Consider the following 21,358-nt stretch of genomic DNA (forward strand, 5'->3'; position numbering starts at 1 on the left):
TACCTCAATCCTCCATCCTCATAATGTGGGTGATTAACAATAGGGCGAAGTGTAGATAGCTTGACACTTGCCATAGTAGGCATGGCACCTGCAAAAACAGCATCTGAAAAATAAGATTATGCTATTTAAAAGAAAAACTCCTTAAAGAAAATTGTGTTATGTTATAAAAATTCCTAATTTCTAAATCTAAAAATATAGTATTTTTAAATATATGTTAAAGTTAAAATAAAAGTTAAGTATAATTGCAGATATAATCAAAGGATCAGACATTCTTGAGACACCATCTTGATGCTTTCAATTGGGTTTATCCTTAATTCTTTAAGGTAGACAAGAATCTATCCTATTTTAAAATTCTTACAATATGATCTTCCAATCCTAAAGTCTTCCAAAGCTTAAAAAACTAAAAGAGTGTAGATTCCATCTCCCAAGGTACAGCCCTGCATATAGAAGCCCTGAGGCTTACCATGGGAGAGAGCATGATACTGACCCATAGAGTCAGCTAGAAATGTTAGGTAGAAACCAACTGGTCTTTGTATCTACTTAAGTCTCAATCAATCCTCACTTGTTTTTGAATAAATGTTTATTTCTTACTGATTATAACCAGTTATAACTTTTGGCGATTATAACAAAAGTTATAACCTTTGTGGTTAAAATGCTGAAGTTTCAAAAGTTTTTTCTTTAAACAATGCCTATAAACATGAGAAAATGATATTATTTAATCTTTAAGTGTTAACTTATAGCTTTTTGCATTTTTCTAGTTTTGTCTTTTGTGATCACACTAATCCCTTGTTTGGGTAATAACTTCCTCCAAGATACTGATTTCATTCTCTTTTAATTCTTATTATAAGAAATTGAAAAAGCTATTGCACAAAACAAAATCAATGCAGCTAGGATAAGAAGGAAAGTAGTCAATTGGAAAATTACCTGCATAGATTATTTCTGATAAGAATTTGAGATCTCAAATATATAGGAACTATCACAACTATATAAAACCAAGAAGCATTTCCCAAAGATAAGTGGTTAAATGACATGAATTAACACTGAAAATTTTTAAACAAATATATGAAAAATTCCTCAAAAACATTAATCATTAAAGAAATGAAAAACAACTGTGGGACATTACCTCACAAAAATGCCAGTGCAATTTTTTGCAAATTGGCAAAGATAACAAAAAACAGAAATAATCAATACTGGAAGTATTATGGAAAGAAAGACCCACTAATATATTTTGAATAGAGCTGTGAATTGGTTCAATCATTCTGGAAAACAACTTGGAATTATATTTTTATAAAGGGTTAAAAACCTCCTCCTCACCCTTTGGCCCAGAGATCCCATTCTTTAGCAAATAAATACCCCATCTGTCACACATAGAATGGCAAGTTCCATTTCTTTCATGGCAATACATTTTGGGGACAGTAAAGAACTGGAAACATGTCAGATGACTGGGGAATTGCCAAATAAATTGTGGCATGACGACGGAACAGAATATTATTATATTACATGACATGAGAGGGGAATGAGGAACGGACCTGAAATCCCTGCTACTAGTGAGGCTATACAATTGGAGGATTATTTAAGTATTATACCTCTGAGCTAAACAGATGTCTATACTAAGTCCAACACTAATAAAGGCAGCCCCCCCAAGATGGGAAAGACCATCTGGAAACTTAAGGAAGGGCAAATAGACCTAGATCAGAAATGGAATATATCAAAATTCTATGATGATCAGCAATGAAATTGGCTCTATGAGTGTGCTCCATATTTTCAACTTGGGTGAATTACAGAGATCTAGACTCAAATAAACAAATAAAACAAAACGAGATAAATGATAAATATAGAAAATATACAAAAGCATGGGAACCCTTATATAAACTTATCAAGACAGAAGTAAGAAGAATGAGGAAAACCTGAATTGCAATGACAATAGCAACATAAACAGAATGAACAAATAAAATGCAAATCAAACACTAATGAGTTTGACTAAAGTTGGCCCCAAAGAGGAGTTAAGAAAATATATCTCCCTCTCTTCTCTGCAGATTTAGCATACTATGGGTAAGAAATATTTTATATGCTGTCAGATTCAATTATCTATTGGGTGGTTTTACTGAAATGTTTTTTTTCTTCCTTTCTTGTTTATCCTTAATTACAAGGGATGGCTTGCTAGCTTAGAAAAGGGGGAGTATTACTACAGAAATGAAGAAAATGTATAACAAAAGATATAACGATTCTACTGAGGTGAATCTTAAAATATCAAAGTATCTGCTTTCCCCTAACCCCTAACTACCCCCTCAAAGTCACCAATGGAGGAATTATGTTCCACATACATAATTAATACAGTTGAGAGAAGAGCATAAAGTGAAAGTCTTATGAATTAACACCACCACATTTTCTAAGATCTCCTACCTAATGTATGGACTACTCCCCATGGCAGTGATTTAATCAAATAAGAGTTAGGAGATAAACTATGTCCCAGGTAACTTACAAAAGGGTAATTTACTAGAGATCAAGGGGAAAGAGAACGTCAGCAATAGCTACGTAAGATTCAGAAGGCTTTAGCTTTTGAATCACTTAGTGATACCCTTTTCTTTTAAGATTACTCAGGAGAATGGCTGGGTAAATTGTGGTATATGAATGTTATGGAATATTATTGCTCTGTAAGGAATGACCAGCAGGATGAATACAGAGAGGCTTGGAGAGACCTACATGGACTGATGCTAAGTGAGATGAGCAGAACCAGGAGATCATTATACACTTCGACAACGATATTGTATGAGGATGTATTCTGATGGAAGTGGACTTCTCTGACAAAGAGACTTAACTGAGTTTCATTGGAGAAATGATGGACAGAAACAGCTACACCCAAAGAAGGAATACTGGGAAATGAATGTGAACTATTTGCATTTTTGATTTTCTTCCCGAGTTATTTTTACCTTATGAATCCAATTCTCCCTGTGCAACAAGAGAACTGTTCGGTTCTGCAAATATGTATTGTATCTAGGATATACTGCAACATGTTTAGCATATATAGGACTGCTTGCCATCCTGGGGGGGGGGGAGGAGGGAGGGAGGGGAAAAAATGAAACATAAGTGATTGCAAGGGATAATGTCGTGTAGAAATTATCCTGGCATGGATTCTGTCAATGCGAAGTTATTATTAAATAAAATAAAATTTATAAAAAAAAAAAAAAATAAGATTACTCAGGAGAAGGACATAGGTCAACTGATCCCCAAATCCCTCAAAATAAGAAGACTAAGGATGTCCAGCACCCTTGCCACATAGCTCTGCACTAGAATTGGGGGGGGGGGGAGGGAGGGAAGGAAGGGGGAAGTACCAAAGAGTGAGAAGAAATACCAAAAGTCAAAGAGAGGGAAAACAAGAGAAATGCTGAAGGACCATTCTCCTCTTAACTTCAGTCTCTGCCATGAACCCTTCTTTGATTCTCCCCAGCTCTAAGTCTTTTATCTCAAATTCATAGAATACTTTTCTGTCTGTGTCTGTACAAGTGCTTAGCATACTGCCTGACACATAGTAAATGCTTAATAAATCCTTGCTAACTTTACTTGACTTGATTTTGTGGGGGAAAAACAACAACTGAGGACTCTCCAGAGATCATCATCTTGGAATAATAGCTCTTCAAGCAAAATTTAAAAATCAGAGTAGAAGGACTCTCCCCAAAGAACTAGAAGCTCTGAGAGAGAACAACAGATTCTGAACACAAAAAACCCTGTAAGAATGACAATAGTTACAGCTAACATTTGCATAAGACCTGCTTGCTGTGTGCCAGACACTGTACTAAGCATCTTACTAAGAGTATCTCAGCACATGACATCTATTCCACAAAGGGCACAGCACCTCCAAAATCTATAAAGAAATAAGGGGGGAAGAGTTGGGCAGAGGAGGAAGCAAAGGGATGAGGAAGAAAACAAGGGAAGGGTCCTTGGGTGGGAGGAGATTCAATAATAGCACAGCAACTTGAAGAAAATGAAGGCAGAAGAATTAGCAGGGATAAGAAAGAATAAACAAACACACACACACACACTACAAAAAGGATCAGGAGTAGAGTTTATTAGAAAAAAAAGTATGGCTAGTAATCATTGATCTTAGACAAGATCAAACAAAATTAAATCAAGAGAGAAATCTACATTATTTGTTAGCCTTACTAATATTGTTATAGATGCATGTTTATATATGGACAAATGTGTGTATATGTGTGTGTCTGAGTATATGTAGATCTGTATGCATGTTGCTCTATGTATATGTAGATTAGAAGTAGATATATGTGTATGGATCTGTAGCTAGGTGTGAATGTGTATATGTGTGTATGCATATATCTATATATGTATATATAAATATATCTTGTACTTAACTATTGTCTACCTGGGGGGAGGTGGAGGGGATAAAGGGATAAAAGAATAAAGTTTAAAAAAAAAACTACACAGCAGAGAACAAAAGAATAACTTATAAGAAAATAAAGAAAAGATGGACACTCATGAATATAATTTCTTCTACCATTATATATACTTTCTTGAGGTAATTTATTACCTCAATTCTCCCTGATGTTCTGCTGGGCACATGACAATGTTCTGTTTTGTTTTGTTTTCCTTTTCTATTTTTTAATTTAAAAAAATTTTAAAAACAAGGAGTATTTCACTTAATTCATACAACAATCTTAGTAGGTAAGTGCTATTATATCTCCATCTTATAGATGAGAAAACTGAGGCAAAAAGGTAAGTAACTTGCTCAGAAACACACAGCTAGTATGTGTCAGAAGATGCCATTTGATTTTGTTTTCCCTGACTCCAAGCCCAGTAGATAGAGACAAATTCAAATGTCACCTAACTGAACTCTGATAAAAACAGAAGCAAAGCACAAGATTAAAAGAATATATAAATTCTGTATGAAGCCAAGGGACTGATCTTGAAGACAGAAAGTACAGAAACAATTTAAGAAACCAAGGTCCCAGAAAGAACTTGACAAATCTAAACTCAGAATCTTATACTGAAGGAAATATGACTAAAAAATTGTTCAAAACTTCTGTATACAAACAACAAAATAATGAATGATAGACTCTATAGATTCTATCTGCCTATTTAAGCTACAAAAAAGAAATGCCAAATTCCAAGTGACAATTTTGTTATAATTTTATAATTTTGTTAACAAAAAACTGTACACACATTCAAGAAAAAGACCTTTAAATATGAAGGAAACTCAGATAACAGAGAATTATCTGGTATTTGTGAGAATTCAGAGACAAGAATATGATAGCACTTTCTGAAATTCAAAGATGCTCAAAGCTGAAATCCAAAACAGGATATTCTAGAAATTGCCAACAACAACAACAAAAAGCATATAGGGAATTTCTGATTCATCCTCACCCCAACCTGACCAAAAATAAACACAAACAAAACAAATACTGGAAACTAAAAGAGAAACAAGATAAAATTGTAATCAAAGAGACTATAGAATAAACAAAATTAAAAATAAGTTCTTTGAAATGAATAAAAAATTGATTAGCTTTTCCTTTATGATCTAACCCAATCAAAAAGGATAGGAAAATCAAATCACCAAAATTGAAAATGAGCAAAGTTAAATCACAACAGAAAACAAATAAAAAAATTAACAATGTATTTTATGGGAAAATATGCTAGCAAGATTATTCTCAAAAAAATTTTAACTGTAAAAAAATATAGACAAATTAGAAATATAGATAGTATAATTATCGTGTTAGAAACAAATACACCTCAAACCATATAATTTTATTCATACATAAACAAACCTCAGACAAAGTACAACAAATATCTATTTGTGGAAAAAATCTTTGGAAAGCATAGATATAATAGGAATACCATGTTTTACATAGACTTAGGGAGTTTCCATTTAAAGGATTACAGAATCATGGATTTACGAGGTAAAATAAAATTTAGAGGCATGCCAAGTCTAATTTTTCATTTTACAGAAAAAGAAACTGAGACTAAGAAATTCAGCGATCTCTCCAGGATCACAAAGCTACTAAAAGTGGCTTAAGTAAAATTTAAATCCATCTTCCTGGCAGCAGGCATGTTGGGTTACAAATGCTGTCCTTGAAATTTGTTTTCTAAGCTGTCTGAGGTTCAAAACATTGCCCTAGATCCCTTACTGCCCAGGACAAAAAGAAGTACATCTCTAGAGAATTGATGTACTGGAAATTTGGCAGAATTTTTAAATTTCTGTGGAACAAATTCTTGATTCAGTACAGCTATAGTAGTGCATTATGAGGGGGCGGGGAACTTTCTACTTTAAGCAATTATTTAAAATGTCCTTTTAAAATTCTTTTTATTACATTTTATAGGCCAAGATTGTTTTCAGTACATGCTAATCCTAAACCTGAATCCCTGGACTGACCTAAGTTAGGTTACTCTAGGATACCTGCAACAGTCAGAGACAGGACCTAATTGCAATGACTTGGCAAGAAGATTCCCGTGGTGTCCCAAGGATCTGTGCGTGGCCTATGTCATGTAACACACTCATTAAAACATGCATAAGTGGTGTGCGAATCAAATTGGCACAGGGCACAAAGCTGGTACGGGAAGCCAATATACTGGATGGCAGAGAGAAGATTAACAAAAAAACATGAACAACTAGAGCCAAACTGGAAAAGCTAAAATGTAATGAGACTCCACCTTGCCAAGTATGAGCCAGGAAAGGCATAATTAAACAGCAGTTTCTCTGAAAAGCACCTGGAACTTTTAGTCCTTTACAAGCTTCTGCCTGCAAGAAAACAAGTGTGGTCACAAATTGCCTGGAGATTCATGGCTCTCGTTTCTGAAGACGTGGGGTGCCTGCCGCACTCTTGCATGGCCAGCAGCACTCTGTCCAGGCGGAGATCTGGATTCGAGGAAGGACACCAATTAACTGGAGCCCATGAACCAGGAGAGAGATGGGCCATAAAAGGATGCCTCGTTAGAGCTGACCAGAGGAATGGGGATATTGTAACTTTACTTGTTGGAGAGGATTATTCAAGAAATAGATTTGGGGATGATGCGGAAAGAGTCTGGGCAGGCAGATGATGGGGCAATTCTTTTTTCAGGAATGGTTTCAACAAGACCTTTCCACTCTTGACAAAGGGGGTATGAAAGGTCACAGCGGCCTACATGTGGCTTGAAGGACATCTTCACGAGCTCCAGAGGTCACAAGTAGGACTCCTAGTCACAGAGTGAGGCCCATTTCCATTCCTGAGACCTTTCTAACAATTCTAGCTGTCCCCAAATGAAACAGTCTGAGAGAGGGAGATACCTTCAGGGCCCGGCAAGCTGACCAGGCAAGCAGAGATGTTTCACAGCAGAAGGTGTCAAACACAGGGCCTTGGGCCACGTATGTACCCCCAAGTACAGCCTGAGCCACAGCAAAATGTAGTTCCGATCTGACTTTAAAGTGCTGATATTGGCAGCCCCAGGGATTCTTCTCAGAATCTGACCTCAGGATACTGTGACCCTGAGAGCATCAGAGGTGTTCAAAAGGTGACGAGCGCCTTGAGCAGCCATCTCTTCCCTCTCTTGAAGGTCCCCACGTCCAGGCTAAATGACCACTTGCTGTGTATATTCTAGGAGGATTCCTTTCATGGAGACACTGAGCTTAGCTGCCAATGCGGGTTCCTTCCAATTCTCAGTTCTCACAACTCTGACAATCTCTATACAAGATAAAAGTTACGGGATGAGGCAGCCGGGGACTCTGTAGAGTGAGTGCTGGCGTCAGAAAGAACCAAATCCAAATTTTCAAATCTTTCTTAAGACCTGCAAAAGTGTGTTTGCCTTAATCCACTGGAGAAGAAGCTTTACCAAGAAAACCCAATGGACAGTGTCCATATGCTATGGCCCAGAGGCCATGAAGAGTTGGATACAACAATGATGATGATGGAAAGGAGGCCTAAACAGCAATGATGTGCTAGAATGAGGGGGGCAGAATGGGAAGAGAGGTCACAGGAAAAAAACTCAGGTTCGGGCAATCTAGGGACAGCCCTGGCGGCCCTCACCTGGGCTGGGCGAGGCCTCTTTCTCACAGAAAATCCTTGTGGGTATGTGCCCACGCACATCAATGTCAAGCATGGGCCATTTTTCTGAAACAGGTAATCCCTACATGATGAAGTCTTCAACTTTTCAACTGGCTTGTATACTTTCTGGAAGCTGCTCTACCAGAAAGAATTCATCACCCACTGTTCAATTGACAGATTTATTTTCAAGGCAGTCCTTGGACATCAGACCTATAGACACTGTGTTCACAGCTGAAGCCTAACTGAACAAGACAGGGTTTACAATCCACTGTCACAGCCTTTAAAAATCTGTTAACTGAATTCTACCACAATACAAAAATTAGTACAAGATACTGGAAAATAATGTATTTTTGGGAAGATCTCTGTTTAAAAATATTTATTATCCATGTGACCTTAGACAAACTGGCTTCCCTAAACTTCATAGAATTACATACAATGGAGAGATAGTTCAATTTCCCTAATTTTTTTTATTATTTTAAAACTTTTATTAATTTTTTTTAACAACAGTAATTTCCTGATACATCTCTCTCTCCCCCTGGCATTAAAACCTGCCTTTTAAACAAGGAAAACAAATTAAGCAAACTGACAGAGTCTGTACCCTTCGTTTCTGATTTCTCTCCTCAAAGTCCTTACACAACTTTTGTAAAGTCTAGTGAATTTAAGTGTCCACATCTGAAAAATGAGGGGATTAGACTAAAGAGACTGATGATCTAATGTCCCTTTCAGGCCCCATGTCTCTATGGAAATCCTCAAAACTACTATGATTTTAACATCTCTGAAACAGATTCTTTTTATGCATAGTCTGCTTCCTATTTGGAGTGATTTAAGGGCAAACTGGGAGTTCTCCTCCAAAAACATCTTCCTCACTAGAGTTTTTCACAACCTTAAAGGCCATTATTTTAGAATGCCAAGTCTTTGTGGCAAGGATCTATTCTCTTCTAATTTATATTCCCAGGACCTAACAAACGGTACATGCTAAGAAATACTAGCTGAACGGAAATGACTTCATTTTTTGGATTGTTTTTGACTTCTACCAAAATGAAAATATATCTCTGAAGAAAAACATAAAAATTCTGTAATAGATCACAGTTGGAGGGACCAAAGGATACAAGATATTTCTCAGGAAAGACTAGTCTGTATAGGAAATTGTGGTTATTTTGTAAAATGTGAGGGCATGAGTGTAAATTTCAACAAATGAAGATTAACTATTCAACAAATACATGTACCCTATTTTGTTAACAGATATAAATAGGAAAATGACATATTCCTTTGTCCCCAACTCATTTGGGGGATATGAGCAGCATTCCACAAGGCATAATATTATCCAGATAAAGTGGTCTAGTGCTATCAGTGGCAATGAGAGGGGAGACAGCAAAAGCTATGTGTCTTACAGTTTTGCCTAGTTCTGGGTCTTCTTTTAAGGAATCCTTTTAAGCCCCAGGAGTTGAGAACCTTCCTCCTTTACCTTACCTGGCCTGGTGTTCTGCCTGATCCACTGAAGAAGCTCCTCCTGTGGTGCATTACTGAATTCTCCTATTATGCTCCATTGGCTCTGAAGGTTTAACCAACCTTGAATTGACATTACCATTAGAAGGGCTAAAACAAAATTCCCAAAACGAATTCTGTCAAAGAACCGGCCAAAGAGCTGAAATGAAAGAAATCATTCATTTGTAATTCAAGTATAGAATACTTTGGAGCAGATAACAAAATCTACCTTCTTGGTTAAAGCCAAGACAGATCACTAAGGTCTAATATACTACACTATATGTCATTTTCTTCTTTGAAAACAAAGATAATTTGGGGGTAACAGGATGAATTCAAATTTGAATTTATTAATATTCTAGTAGAGGACTAAGAGATTATGGTAAGAGAATGTTTAACATTTCCAAACATGTGTTGGTCTAAAAGCCTAAATGAAAAACAGCGAAATATTATTTCAAACAACTAAGGATAGAAGTATTTCAGAAATGAAGTCTTTAGTATTCTTGTGTCTAAACAAGCTACCCATAAACTGAAGAAACTCACAAGTAAAGGACTTCTGGCCTTCTGAGGTCTCCACGTTGTTCCCTAGAGCCCAGTCACATCAATTACCATGCTTATACAGAAACACTTTCCCTGCTAATCTCTTTGCTATCCCTTATTGCCCAGATCATCTGAGCAATCATCAGCACTATTTCCTAGGGATCTAGACAGAAGCAAATCCTTCCAGTAGCAGGGCTAGCTGAAGGGGATTACTAAAACCTAAGATGACAAATGGTGGACGTAAACTTGATTGTTCAGAAAAGCTCCTCCACAAAAATCTGAATTCCAGAAGGTTGCATTCTGCAAGAGCAACTACAGTTTGTGAACATCTGTAGACATGGAGAAAAAATTCTAAAACATTTTAGGCTCCTCCAAGTGATTTTATGTGAGATGCTTTTGTAATGAAAAAAATCAATTAAATTTAAAAACAATTCCAGATTGTCCTTTGTTTTGGAAAACCACCAAACCTATGATAATTAGTCATAATTATACTTACAAAAGTAACAACCACCTTACCCGTTTAGAGCAGATCAAGGAAGCCATAACGCTCATGTGAGGTGTCAAAAATAACTTCAGTCTCATAATGAAAACGGCAAGAATGGCAAACGCAAATAGCTGCAATTCATGAAAAACAAGCTACGTAAAAAAAGAAAAAGGTTATATTTTCACTTTATCATAAAAATACTATGCTTCTCTTATGTGGGTGTCTTTCTTTACTTTGCTCCTTCCTAACCTATTGGGGACACCACCACCTCTCCCAAATCCGCAATCCTATCATCTCCCATCTATTAGTCTTAGTATTTCTACCACAACATTGGTCACATGCCCCTTGCCATTCAGAGCCACTATCATCTCTGTTCAATATTTTATTAAATCTCACCTACTCCATTACTCCATTCTTCTAATTGATCTTCTTGTCTCAAATCTCTCCCCTCTCCAATCTCTCTTACACAAAGTTATTAGAATGATATTAGAAAGTTATTAGAATGATACCACCCTTCTCAATCTCTAGGATTGAGACCTAGAGATCACTTCTAGGATCAAATATAAAGTCTTATGTTTGAAATTTGAGGTTTTTCACCTCCTTCCTTTCTGTCTTCTAAGAATTATGCCCTTGTATATATTCTCATGATCTGGCTACACTGACCTACTTGCTTTCGCTTCAGCCTGACACACTTTTCCTGCTCTGTTCCTTCATACTAGGCATCTTACATACTGCCTCTGTTCACCTCTGTCTTCATCTTCTTGGCTTCAAGAATTCTCTCAAACGTCACATTTTGAAGATCTTAGTCCCTCCCTCACCACTTGCTATTTCTCCTCTACTTCCCACCTACTCTGTATTCTCTAAGAGCCCATTTATTTGCATGCTACTTTCACCCCTAATGGATTAGCTTCTAGAGGACAGTGAGTGTTCTGTATTTTTGCCTTTCTCTAGGGCTTAGTACAATGCCTGGCACAGATTAAGCACTTAATAAATGCTTATTAGTTAACTTAATTAATATAAACTAAAATCATATTAGTTTTCTTGGCTAGTCTATCACACTGTAGAGTCATGAGTTTGCAGTCTACAAAAGCCCCAGGCCTTTTTATAATGACCTCTCATTATCTTCCACTTGTGAAGTTGATTTTCTGAATCCAAAAGTAAAACGTTTATTTTTTATTCCAAATGAATTTTATTAGATATTGTTCAGTGTTCTAACCTCCTGAAATCTTTTGGAATCTATACAGTGACATTTATACCTAAATTTTTGTTCTCACAATGACTTGAGGAGGCACATGCTATAATCATCTCCCTTTTTATAAATAAGAAAATTCAGATAGAGAGCAGTTAGATGATTTTCCTGGGATCATACAGCTAATAGGTATATGGGATTAGATTTAAACTCAAGTTATCCTAACTATAGGTCCAGAACTCAAGCCACTGAGCTATGACAGATATCCCTTGTCTCTCATCCTTGATTCATCTGCAAATTTAGCATGCATCCATGCTTTTATCCAAATCACTGAAAATGTTAAACATCACAGATACATGCACAAATCCATGAAGCATTTCACTGGTGACTTCCTTTAAATAGCAAATCATTAATGACTACTCTTCAAGTCAAGCCATTGGCCCATTTTATTCCAGAGGTCTTTTGCTAAAATACAGGTAAATGATAGAGCATTGTATTAACCAATCAGCCCCCTAAAATAGCAAAATTAATTTCTCATGATAAATTCTTGATGAAGCATCATAGTTCTTTGTGATTATCTTTTTTCTAATTCAATTTTATTTTCAGTTCAGAATTCTCTATCCTCTGCCCCTTCCCCACTCATTGAGAAAACAAAAAAAAAAAGCCTTTTACAAATATGCAGAGCCATGCAAAATGAATTCCTGTGTTAGTAATATAAAAAACAAAATCAAGTTAAATAGAAAAGACTATGCTTTGTTTTATCCTTTAAAGTCCATCATCTCTCTACCTGATTTTACATGCTATGTGGGAAGCATGCTTCAACATGGGTGCTTTCAAACTATGGTCGATCATTATGTTCACTGGAGTTCCTAAGTTTTTCAAAATTATTTTTACAATATTGCTGTGATCTTATAATTGTTCTCCTGGTTCTGGTCACTCCACTTTTATTTAGTTCATTTCATGAATAAATGAAACCATTCCCTTCATCATTTATTCTAGTACAACAATGTTCCATTATATTCATATATGGTAACTTATTAAACCATTCCCCCAAATGAGGAATATCCCCTTGGTTTCCAATTCTTCCAGTACAAAAAAAAAAAAAAAAAAGAGCTGCTTTAAATATCTTGAAGATATTTTACACTTCACAAGTGCCAAACCTCCTTCCTGGTATCTTTATTGGGCTCTTCTCTGATTGTCTGAAGATCACAATTCTGCCCCAACTCCTATTTGTTTTCAACCATTCTGTTTGTCCTGAAATACTATTTTATCTTGTTTGTGGGGGAAATCTGGAGAGCTTGGAATTTTCTGACATGTCTGCCATGTTCTTGGAATCTTCCCCCAAAACTGTTTATTTCAACCAATTTTTAGCAGGCGAAAGTTTTCTAATAAATCATCATCTCATCTGCAAAATCAATCATTTTGTTTCTTCTTTACCTATGCATATTCATATAAACATCCTAGTACAATACTGAAGAATAATAATAGTCATAATGGACAACCTTGCTTCACACTCGATCCTGCTGGAACGACTTCTAGCTCATGCCTGTTACAGATAATGATTGCTCTTGTTTTATGTAGATATTAATGTTTGGCATGACTTCACACATATAACTGTTACCCTATTGCTTGTCTTCTCAATGAGTGGGAAGGGGCTATAGGGAAATAACTGGAATCTCAACATATTTAAATTTTTAAAAAATTCATGAACCCAAAATATTAGTAGCAAAAAAGGAAGTTTTATTGACAATGAGAAGTCAGCTTTGCTAGGAAGACTGACTTCCTCAGTGGCAAAATCTTGGCAGAGAAATAGAAAGGGTTTTCATTGAGAAAAGAAGGTCCCCTCCCCTTTGGAGACTAGTATGGTATGGAAGTGATTGAGGATGTATGGTAGAAGATAAGGAGGAGTTCACAATGAATGATCTCAATTTTTGAGTTAAGGTCTCTGCTTAGAGTCAGGGAGAGAGGGCAGATTAGGTAGCCTGGGGAGAAAAGAAAAGATTTGGAACAAATTCTGGTAGAAGTCAGAGAGAAAGTTCATCAGTAGAGAGTAAAAGAATTAGCAGCAGGAGGGCTAAGTCTAAATTACACAAGATAGGTTTAGAATGGGCCCAGTCAGCACAGTTGTGTGACTTTTCCCATCCCTGTTTAGCAGGGTGCCTACAGGAATAGAAAGTGAAGATGTCAGGAGAGCTCTATAAAGGAATGATTGATGGAATGTAGGGACAGGGACTGCAGGGAGAGGACAGTGCAAAGTTAAAGTGGTTAATTATAATTCTGAAAAGAAGAAACTGAGCCCGGAATAGGGTAATGTATGGTCTGGGAAATCATGATCAAACAAAAGTTTGCTTTTTCTGGTCAAACAGAAGTGGACCAAAATAATGACAATAGTCTGTAAATAATAATAACACAAGGGTATGGCCATCCCTAGGTGGGGTTGTAATAAACTAGAGACACAGATCTGAGAGATAAGATCCATGAACCATGAAGTAGAAATACTTAAGCAGACACCAATATGTAAACCAAAGTCCTAATGTACAAAAGTAGCACTATTATTTCGACACCTGGAAGGTGTGCCTTTCTTAAAATGGCTCAAGACAGCATAAAAGTTTTTGGCTACTCCATTAAACTGTTAATTACACTGAGTTTACACTCCCAGACTTTCTTCAGACAAGCAACCATCTAACTACATCTCTCTTTATATCCTATTCTTGGGAAGTATATTTCTTGAAATCAAGTATAAGACTTTATATAAATCATATTAAATTTTCTTAAATTTAATCAAGTTTTCTAGCCAACACAGATATTTTGTGAGAGCCTACAAAGATTCTACAATCCAGTGCATCTGCTATATCTCTTCAATTTATGACTTCTGCAATTAGAATGCCATCTCTACCTTTCTCCAAGGCATTGATAAAATTGGTAAAGAGCATAGTGGGGCAGGGAACATTTTAAAAGCCATTTCTTTCCAGTATCAGCAATACAGAACATTAATAACTATTCTCTAAATGCAGGCATTCTATCAGTTTCAAATCCATTTAATTTTATTATTTAGTTCACATCTTCAGTTTGTCTACAAAAAGAGCATGAGATCCTTTTTCAAATACTTTGTATTTTAAAATCTAAGTAAACTATTACCTACAAAAATTTCTATGATTTACCTAGTAGTTTGGTACCTTTGCTGAAAAGGAAATAGGCTTAATTTGATATGACTCTTTCTCACATATACATGTATGTGTGTGTGTGTGTGTGTGTTTAGGTATACATGTATACACATAAATGTGCTTTTGTTGCTAAAGTATTTCTAAATACATCTCTCTTTCTGCTTCTATACCTAACAGCTAACATAATATGCAATATTTCATACTTATAGTCCTTCAAGTCTTCAATAAAAAGAGGAAGGCACATTTCCTCAACTGTCTTCCAGAATTATGTTTGGCTATTAAAATTACGGTGTTTGGGTTTATTTTATTTTTTATCATTTAATTTACATTGCTACTGTTCAGTGTCTTATTTTCCTGGATACTGCCCTCTGCCATAGTTTATATACATCTTCCCATATATTTCTGAATTCTTTACCTTTTTCATTTCTTACTGCACAGCAATACTGATGTACTACTAAGTGTTTAATCATTTTTCAAGCAATAGGCATCTACTTGGTTTCTATTTTTTTGTAACCCAAAAAGTGTTACTATGAATATTTCTTAAAGATGAGAACTTTTTGTTTGACTTTGGTATCCTGAAAATAACAAGCAAAGCTGGCATTATTTTAAACTTAGCATTTGTGTCCCCAGTACTTCATAGAGTGTCTACTAGCACCACAGGCATTTAATAAATTCTCATTAAATGACTAATCTAACAATGAGATCTGAGTCAAAAAGATACTTTTAGCATTATTTCAATAGTATATTAGTGAAACTATCTTCAAGATACTTAAAGCAGCTTTTTGTACTGGCAAAGAAGTGGAAATTATTAAATAAGTTTAATACATTCCTGATGAAACCCCCTTGGGTTACTGGACAAGTATATCTCATTTAGCATACACATTAGTGCTTAAAGACAGTCTGCAAACTGCTTGATTCTTCATGGCAGGAATGGAAGCAGTAGGTGCACAGAATTGAGGCCATTTTTCATGTTTATTTGTATCAAAGAAACCATTGACTAATAGCCAACCAGTGGGTGTAAACATCTCTATATTCTCAACATTACGGAATCTTGTACACCACTAGCAAAGCCTTTAAAAACTCAGGACCACTTCCACCATGATGCAACACTGGGGTAGAATTTTTGTGAGATTACATGTACTTTACATTGTAGCTCAAAAGACACATTTAATGTGATCCCAAGTCCCAAGGTTTGACTTAAAACCCCACATTACATGAAACTCAAATTCTGTTAAGCATTACCTATTACCATTTCAAAGTTACCTCAACAAATGCCGACTCTTTTTTAGTAACATAAATTCAATATCTTAGATTTACCCTCCAATCACACTTATTTTCCTTCTTTGAATTTCTTTTGTACTTACTATTTATATTAGGTAGCACACAATTATATATACATGTAATTGTAAATACATATTTATATGTAAATGTAAATATTTGTGTGCACATATTATGATTTATATTTACATATTGTAAACTTTTATATGACCCTATTTTCTTATTGTTTCAATTGTGAATGTTTTGCTTTCCCAAAAAGGAATTTATAAAAAAACAGTATGCTACATTCATTTTATATCCCTAAAGTGGGTAACACAATGTAATATAATATAATCAATAGTAGGTGCTCCATACATTTTTCTTAATTGACAGGGGAAAGTTGCACATATTATCATATAAAAATGAATTTTATCAATCTTTAGTGTCACAATTACCAAGTCCTGATTCTGGGCTGGTTATTTAAGGTATTAAAAGATCATTATGTCAGGATCATAGATGCCAGCCATATGTGAGCCACTTTATCATTACACTCTTCCTTTTAACCTACTGCATTAAAGAAGCTCAAGAAGCAGGTAAAAGTCAATGTAAATATACTATGGGAAGATAGAGCCAATCACAGCTAATGAAAGAAAATCAATGGCATCATATGAAGGATATCTCACGATCATCTCTTCCCTTCCCACTTCTACTCTCAAGTTTCATCTTAGTCTATATATACCCTAATATAGAGAAGCTTACCAGAATTGTGGGTGGATTCTTTGACTCATCCTGCTGAAGTTGTTTTCTGGAATTAAGAGAACACATTCTATTTATTCAATTTTAAAAGTACCTATTAGTAAACAAGCTCAGCCAAAAAAAAAGTTCTAATAAAACAGGTTACAAAATTAATAATTATAGTAACTTAAGTGAGCATATTTTAAATTTATCTAATTAAAGCATATTGAGCAGGGAAGATTATTTTCCTTGTGTCTAAATAGAAAGAATTTTCAAAATAAGAAAATTCAAAGAAACAATGCTTAGATTACAATCAGAGATACTTCTATATTTAGAAACTATAAGCAAGAACTTCTAAGGAAGAAGTATCTTCTGCCCCATTTTATTCTAGGCTTACAAAGGATAAAAATGCCGTTTCTGCCCTTCTTTATAATGATAAATATTTCTTGCTCAAAGAAAGGTACACTTGGGGACTTAAGCTGATTCTCATTAAAGTAATATATATTATAAATTTCTGAAATCCATAATCAATGATTTATTTATATACTATATTTTAATTCAAGTAATTGAGTAATAAGTTTAATATGAGAATCAATTAAAAGGAATAATATTTAGAAGCTTGTTGCTAATGAAATAGTTGCATATGTTCTCTATGGAGGAATATACTGATTTAAAATCTTTTAACCAAAAAAATACAAATTATTAAATAAGTTTAATTCATTCCTGATGAAACCCCCTTGGGTTACTGGACAAGTATATCTCATTTAGCATACACATTAGTGCTTAAAGACAGTCTGCAAACTGCTTGATTCTTCATGGCAGGAATGGAAGCAGTAGGTCCACAGAATTGAGGCCATTTTTCATGTTTATTTGTATCAAAGAAACCATTGACTAATAGCCAACCAGTGGGTGTGAACATCTCTATATTATCAACATTACGGAATCTTGTACACCACTAGCAAAGCCTTTAAAAACTCAGGACCACTTCCACCATAATGCAACACTGGGGTAGAATTTTTGTGAGATTACATGTACTTTACATTGTAGCTCAAAAGACACATTTAATGTGATCCACATTACATGAAACTCAAATTCTGTTAAGCATTACCTATTACCATTTCAAAGTTACCTCAACAAATGCCGACTCTCTTTTTTAGTAACATAAATTCAATATCTTAGATTTACCCTCCAATCACACTTATTTTCCTTCTTTGAATTTCTTTTGTACTTACTATTTATATTAGGTAGCACACAATTATATATACATGTAATTGTAAATACATATTTATATGTAAATGTAAATATTTGTGTGCACATATTATGATTTATATTTACATATTGTAAACTTTTATATGACCCTATTTTCTTATTGTTTCAATTGTGAATGTTTTGCTTTCCCAAAAAGGAATTTATAAAAAAACAGTATGCTACATTCATTTTATATCCCTAAAGTGGGTAACACAATGTAATATAATTTAATCAATAGTAGGTGCTCCATACATTTTTCTTAATTGACAGGGGAAAGTTGCACATATTATCATATAAAAATGAATTTTATCAATCCTTAGTGTCACAATTACCAAGTCCTGATTCTGGGCTGGTTATTTAAGGTATTAAAAGATCATTATGTCAGGATCATAGATGCCAGCCATATGTGAGCCACTTTATCATTACACTCTTCCTTTTAACCTACTGCATTAAAGAAGCTCAAGAAGCAGGTAAAAGTCAATGTAAATATACTATGGGAAGATAGAGCCAATCACAGCTAATGAAAGAAAATCAATGGCATCATATGAAGGATATCTCACGATCATCTCTTCCCTTCCCACTTCTACCCTCAAGTTTCATCCTAGTCTATATATACCCTAATATAGAGAAGCTTACCAGAATTGTGGGTGGATTCTTTGACTCATCCTGCTGAAGTTGTTTTCTGGAATTAAGAGAACACATTCTATTTATTCAATTTTAAAAGTACCTATTAGTAAACAAGCTCAGCCAAAAAAAAGTTCTAATAAAACAGGTTACAAAATTAATAATTATAGTAACTTAAGTGAGCATATTTTAAATTTATCTAATTAAAGCATATTGAGCAGGGAAGATTATTTTCCTTGTGTCTAAATAGAAAGAATTTTCAAAATAAGAAAATTCAAAGAAACAATGCTTAGATTACAATCAGAGATACTTCTATATTTAGAAACTATAAGCAAGAACTTCTAAGGAAGAAGTATCTTCTGCCCCATTTTATTCTAGGCTTACAAAGGATAAAAATGCCGTTTCTGCCCTTCTTTATAATGATAAATATTTCTTGCTCGAAGAAAGGTACACTTGGGGACTTAAGCTGATTCTCATTAAAGTAATATATATTATAAATTTCTGAAATCCATAATCAATGATTTATTTATATACTATATTTTAATTCAAGTAATTGAGTAATAAGTTTAATATGAGAATCAATTAAAAGGAATAATATTTAGAAGCTTGTTGCTAATGAAATAGTTGCATATGTTCTCTATGGAGGAATATACTGATTTAAAATCTTTTAACCAAAAAAATACAAAATGTAAGGTAAAATTTCAAATTTTCCACAATGCTTTCCCAGATCCTCTTTCTGGAAGTTATCTTCCAGACATTAAGATATTAATATCATCTATTTAGAGTTAGAAAAAACTTAGATTCCAACTAATCCAACCTTCTATTTATACAGATGAGAAACTGAAGCCTAATAGAGTTAAGTGAACTGCCTAATTTCACATGAGTAAATTAACAGAGTCAAGATTGGAATCCTTCTTGGGTTCTAACCTACATAACACATTTTGTCTTATGATAAAGTTTAATATGTATATTATCTTCAAGACATGGCAAATGACATGATGAAGTGAATAAAGGGCTGACTGGGAGGTTCAAAAAGATGAAGGTTAAAATTCTGGCTCTGATTGGCTAAGGGACTACAGACAAGTCCCTAAATATCTCCAAATCTCAAAACAACTCCCACAATCACAAAGGCCATTTAGTATAATTCCAGTAGAACAAACACAACCCATAGTCATTCAGCCTCTACTTGCAGACATCCATGGAAGGGTACCATTGTGTGAGGCAACCTATTTCACTCTGGAACAGCTCTAATTCCTAGGAATCTTTTTTCTGACATTAAGCCTGAATTTATATTTTCTATCTTCTTTTCATCATCCTGGTTTTGCCTTCTGGAACTTAAAAGAGTAATTCTAACCCTTTCTCCACATGAGCCATAAATGCTGTTTACTATTTATCTACTCAATTCTCAAAATTGCTTTGGAAGAATTCCCACACCCTTGAAATTGCATACCCTTGATTTTTTTGGTGGATATGTCAGAACCTTCCTATCAAGTCTGCAACTTAAATTCGCTCTGCTTCTTCTACAGTGCCTAGTACAGCACTTTGTGCAAATTGGGAACTTAGAAAGTGGTTGTTGAATGTATCAGAGGATGAGAGATTATTGAGATAAAACAGGAGTTCATAGTTCATACGAAAATTGTCTCTCCAACATGCTTTACAAGAAGCTGTCAAGTCTGTGTGTGAATAATTCTAGTAATGGGAAACAACATTAAAAAATTATTTATTATTATAAACTTATCAAATACCAACATGTGTTAATATCCCCATAAAAAGGGAAAAATGTTTGTTTGAAACCACAATTCTCTATTACACACTTCTTATTCTGATATTAGTCCCTAATCTATTTGTAATGGCCTTTGAATTTACTTTTATTTTCGTCTATGAATTTAAAATAATGCTTTATTGATCCTTCTTGTTCTCTTAGTCATCCTTCCCCCCTTGCCCCAAATTCCCTAAAATAAAGTTTTAAAATCACTCCACTATAATAGGTAAGCACAATCAAGTAAAACAAATGCACACATTTTCCAGGTCCAAAAATCATATATTATTCAGAACCTCTGGTCCAATCACCTCACCTAGGCCAGGTCTGATTTAAACTGGTATGGTCATGTGATAAAATGAGGTGTATCTGTCAATCAAGTCGAAGAAGTTTATTATACTTTAACATATTTAACATGTATTGGTCAACCTGCCATCTGGGGGAGGAGGTGAGGAGGAGGGGAAAAGATGGAACAAAAGGTTTTGCAATTGTCAATGCTGAAAAATTATCCATGCATATATCTTGTAAATAAAAAGCTATAATAAGAAAAAGAAAAATCAACTAAAAATAAATAAATGAATAAATAAATAAAAGATCAGATTATAGCTATTAAAAAAAGAAGAAGTAGTTTACTTAGTCATAGCATGAATAAAATATTTAGTAAAGAAAAAACATGAACTCAGTTGAATGCTGGCCATATTGGTGCAATAGTCAAGGTTGAGGGACAGCAACTGCTATCTCTTTATAAGCTGGCTTTTGTACATGGACCTGCCAGAAGCTAGTCCAATTCCTGATATTTAATCCCCTCAATCAAGTATTCAAGAATACTTTTTAATATCTAGATACTGC

General features: G+C 34.7%; 1 protein-coding gene across 1 annotated transcript in view; it reads right to left on the reverse strand.

Annotated features, from left to right (window-relative positions):
- Window positions 1-21,358, reverse strand: part of LOC127550461 (probable C-mannosyltransferase DPY19L2) — a 144,249-nt gene that overhangs the window by 11,999 nt on the left and 110,892 nt on the right. The window contains exons 17-20 of the mRNA XM_051979448.1: window positions 18,763-18,808; window positions 10,566-10,685; window positions 9,498-9,672; window positions 4-103 (exon numbers count right to left, since the gene is read on the reverse strand). Of these exons, the coding sequence (XP_051835408.1) occupies window positions 4-103; window positions 9,498-9,672; window positions 10,566-10,685; window positions 18,763-18,808 (441 nt within the window). The remainder of the gene's footprint in view (window positions 1-3; window positions 104-9,497; window positions 9,673-10,565; window positions 10,686-18,762; window positions 18,809-21,358) is intronic.

The sequence above is a fragment of the Antechinus flavipes genome, chromosome 1 (genome assembly GCF_016432865.1).
Source record: "Antechinus flavipes isolate AdamAnt ecotype Samford, QLD, Australia chromosome 1, AdamAnt_v2, whole genome shotgun sequence".
Lineage (NCBI taxonomy): Eukaryota > Metazoa > Chordata > Mammalia > Dasyuromorphia > Dasyuridae > Antechinus > Antechinus flavipes.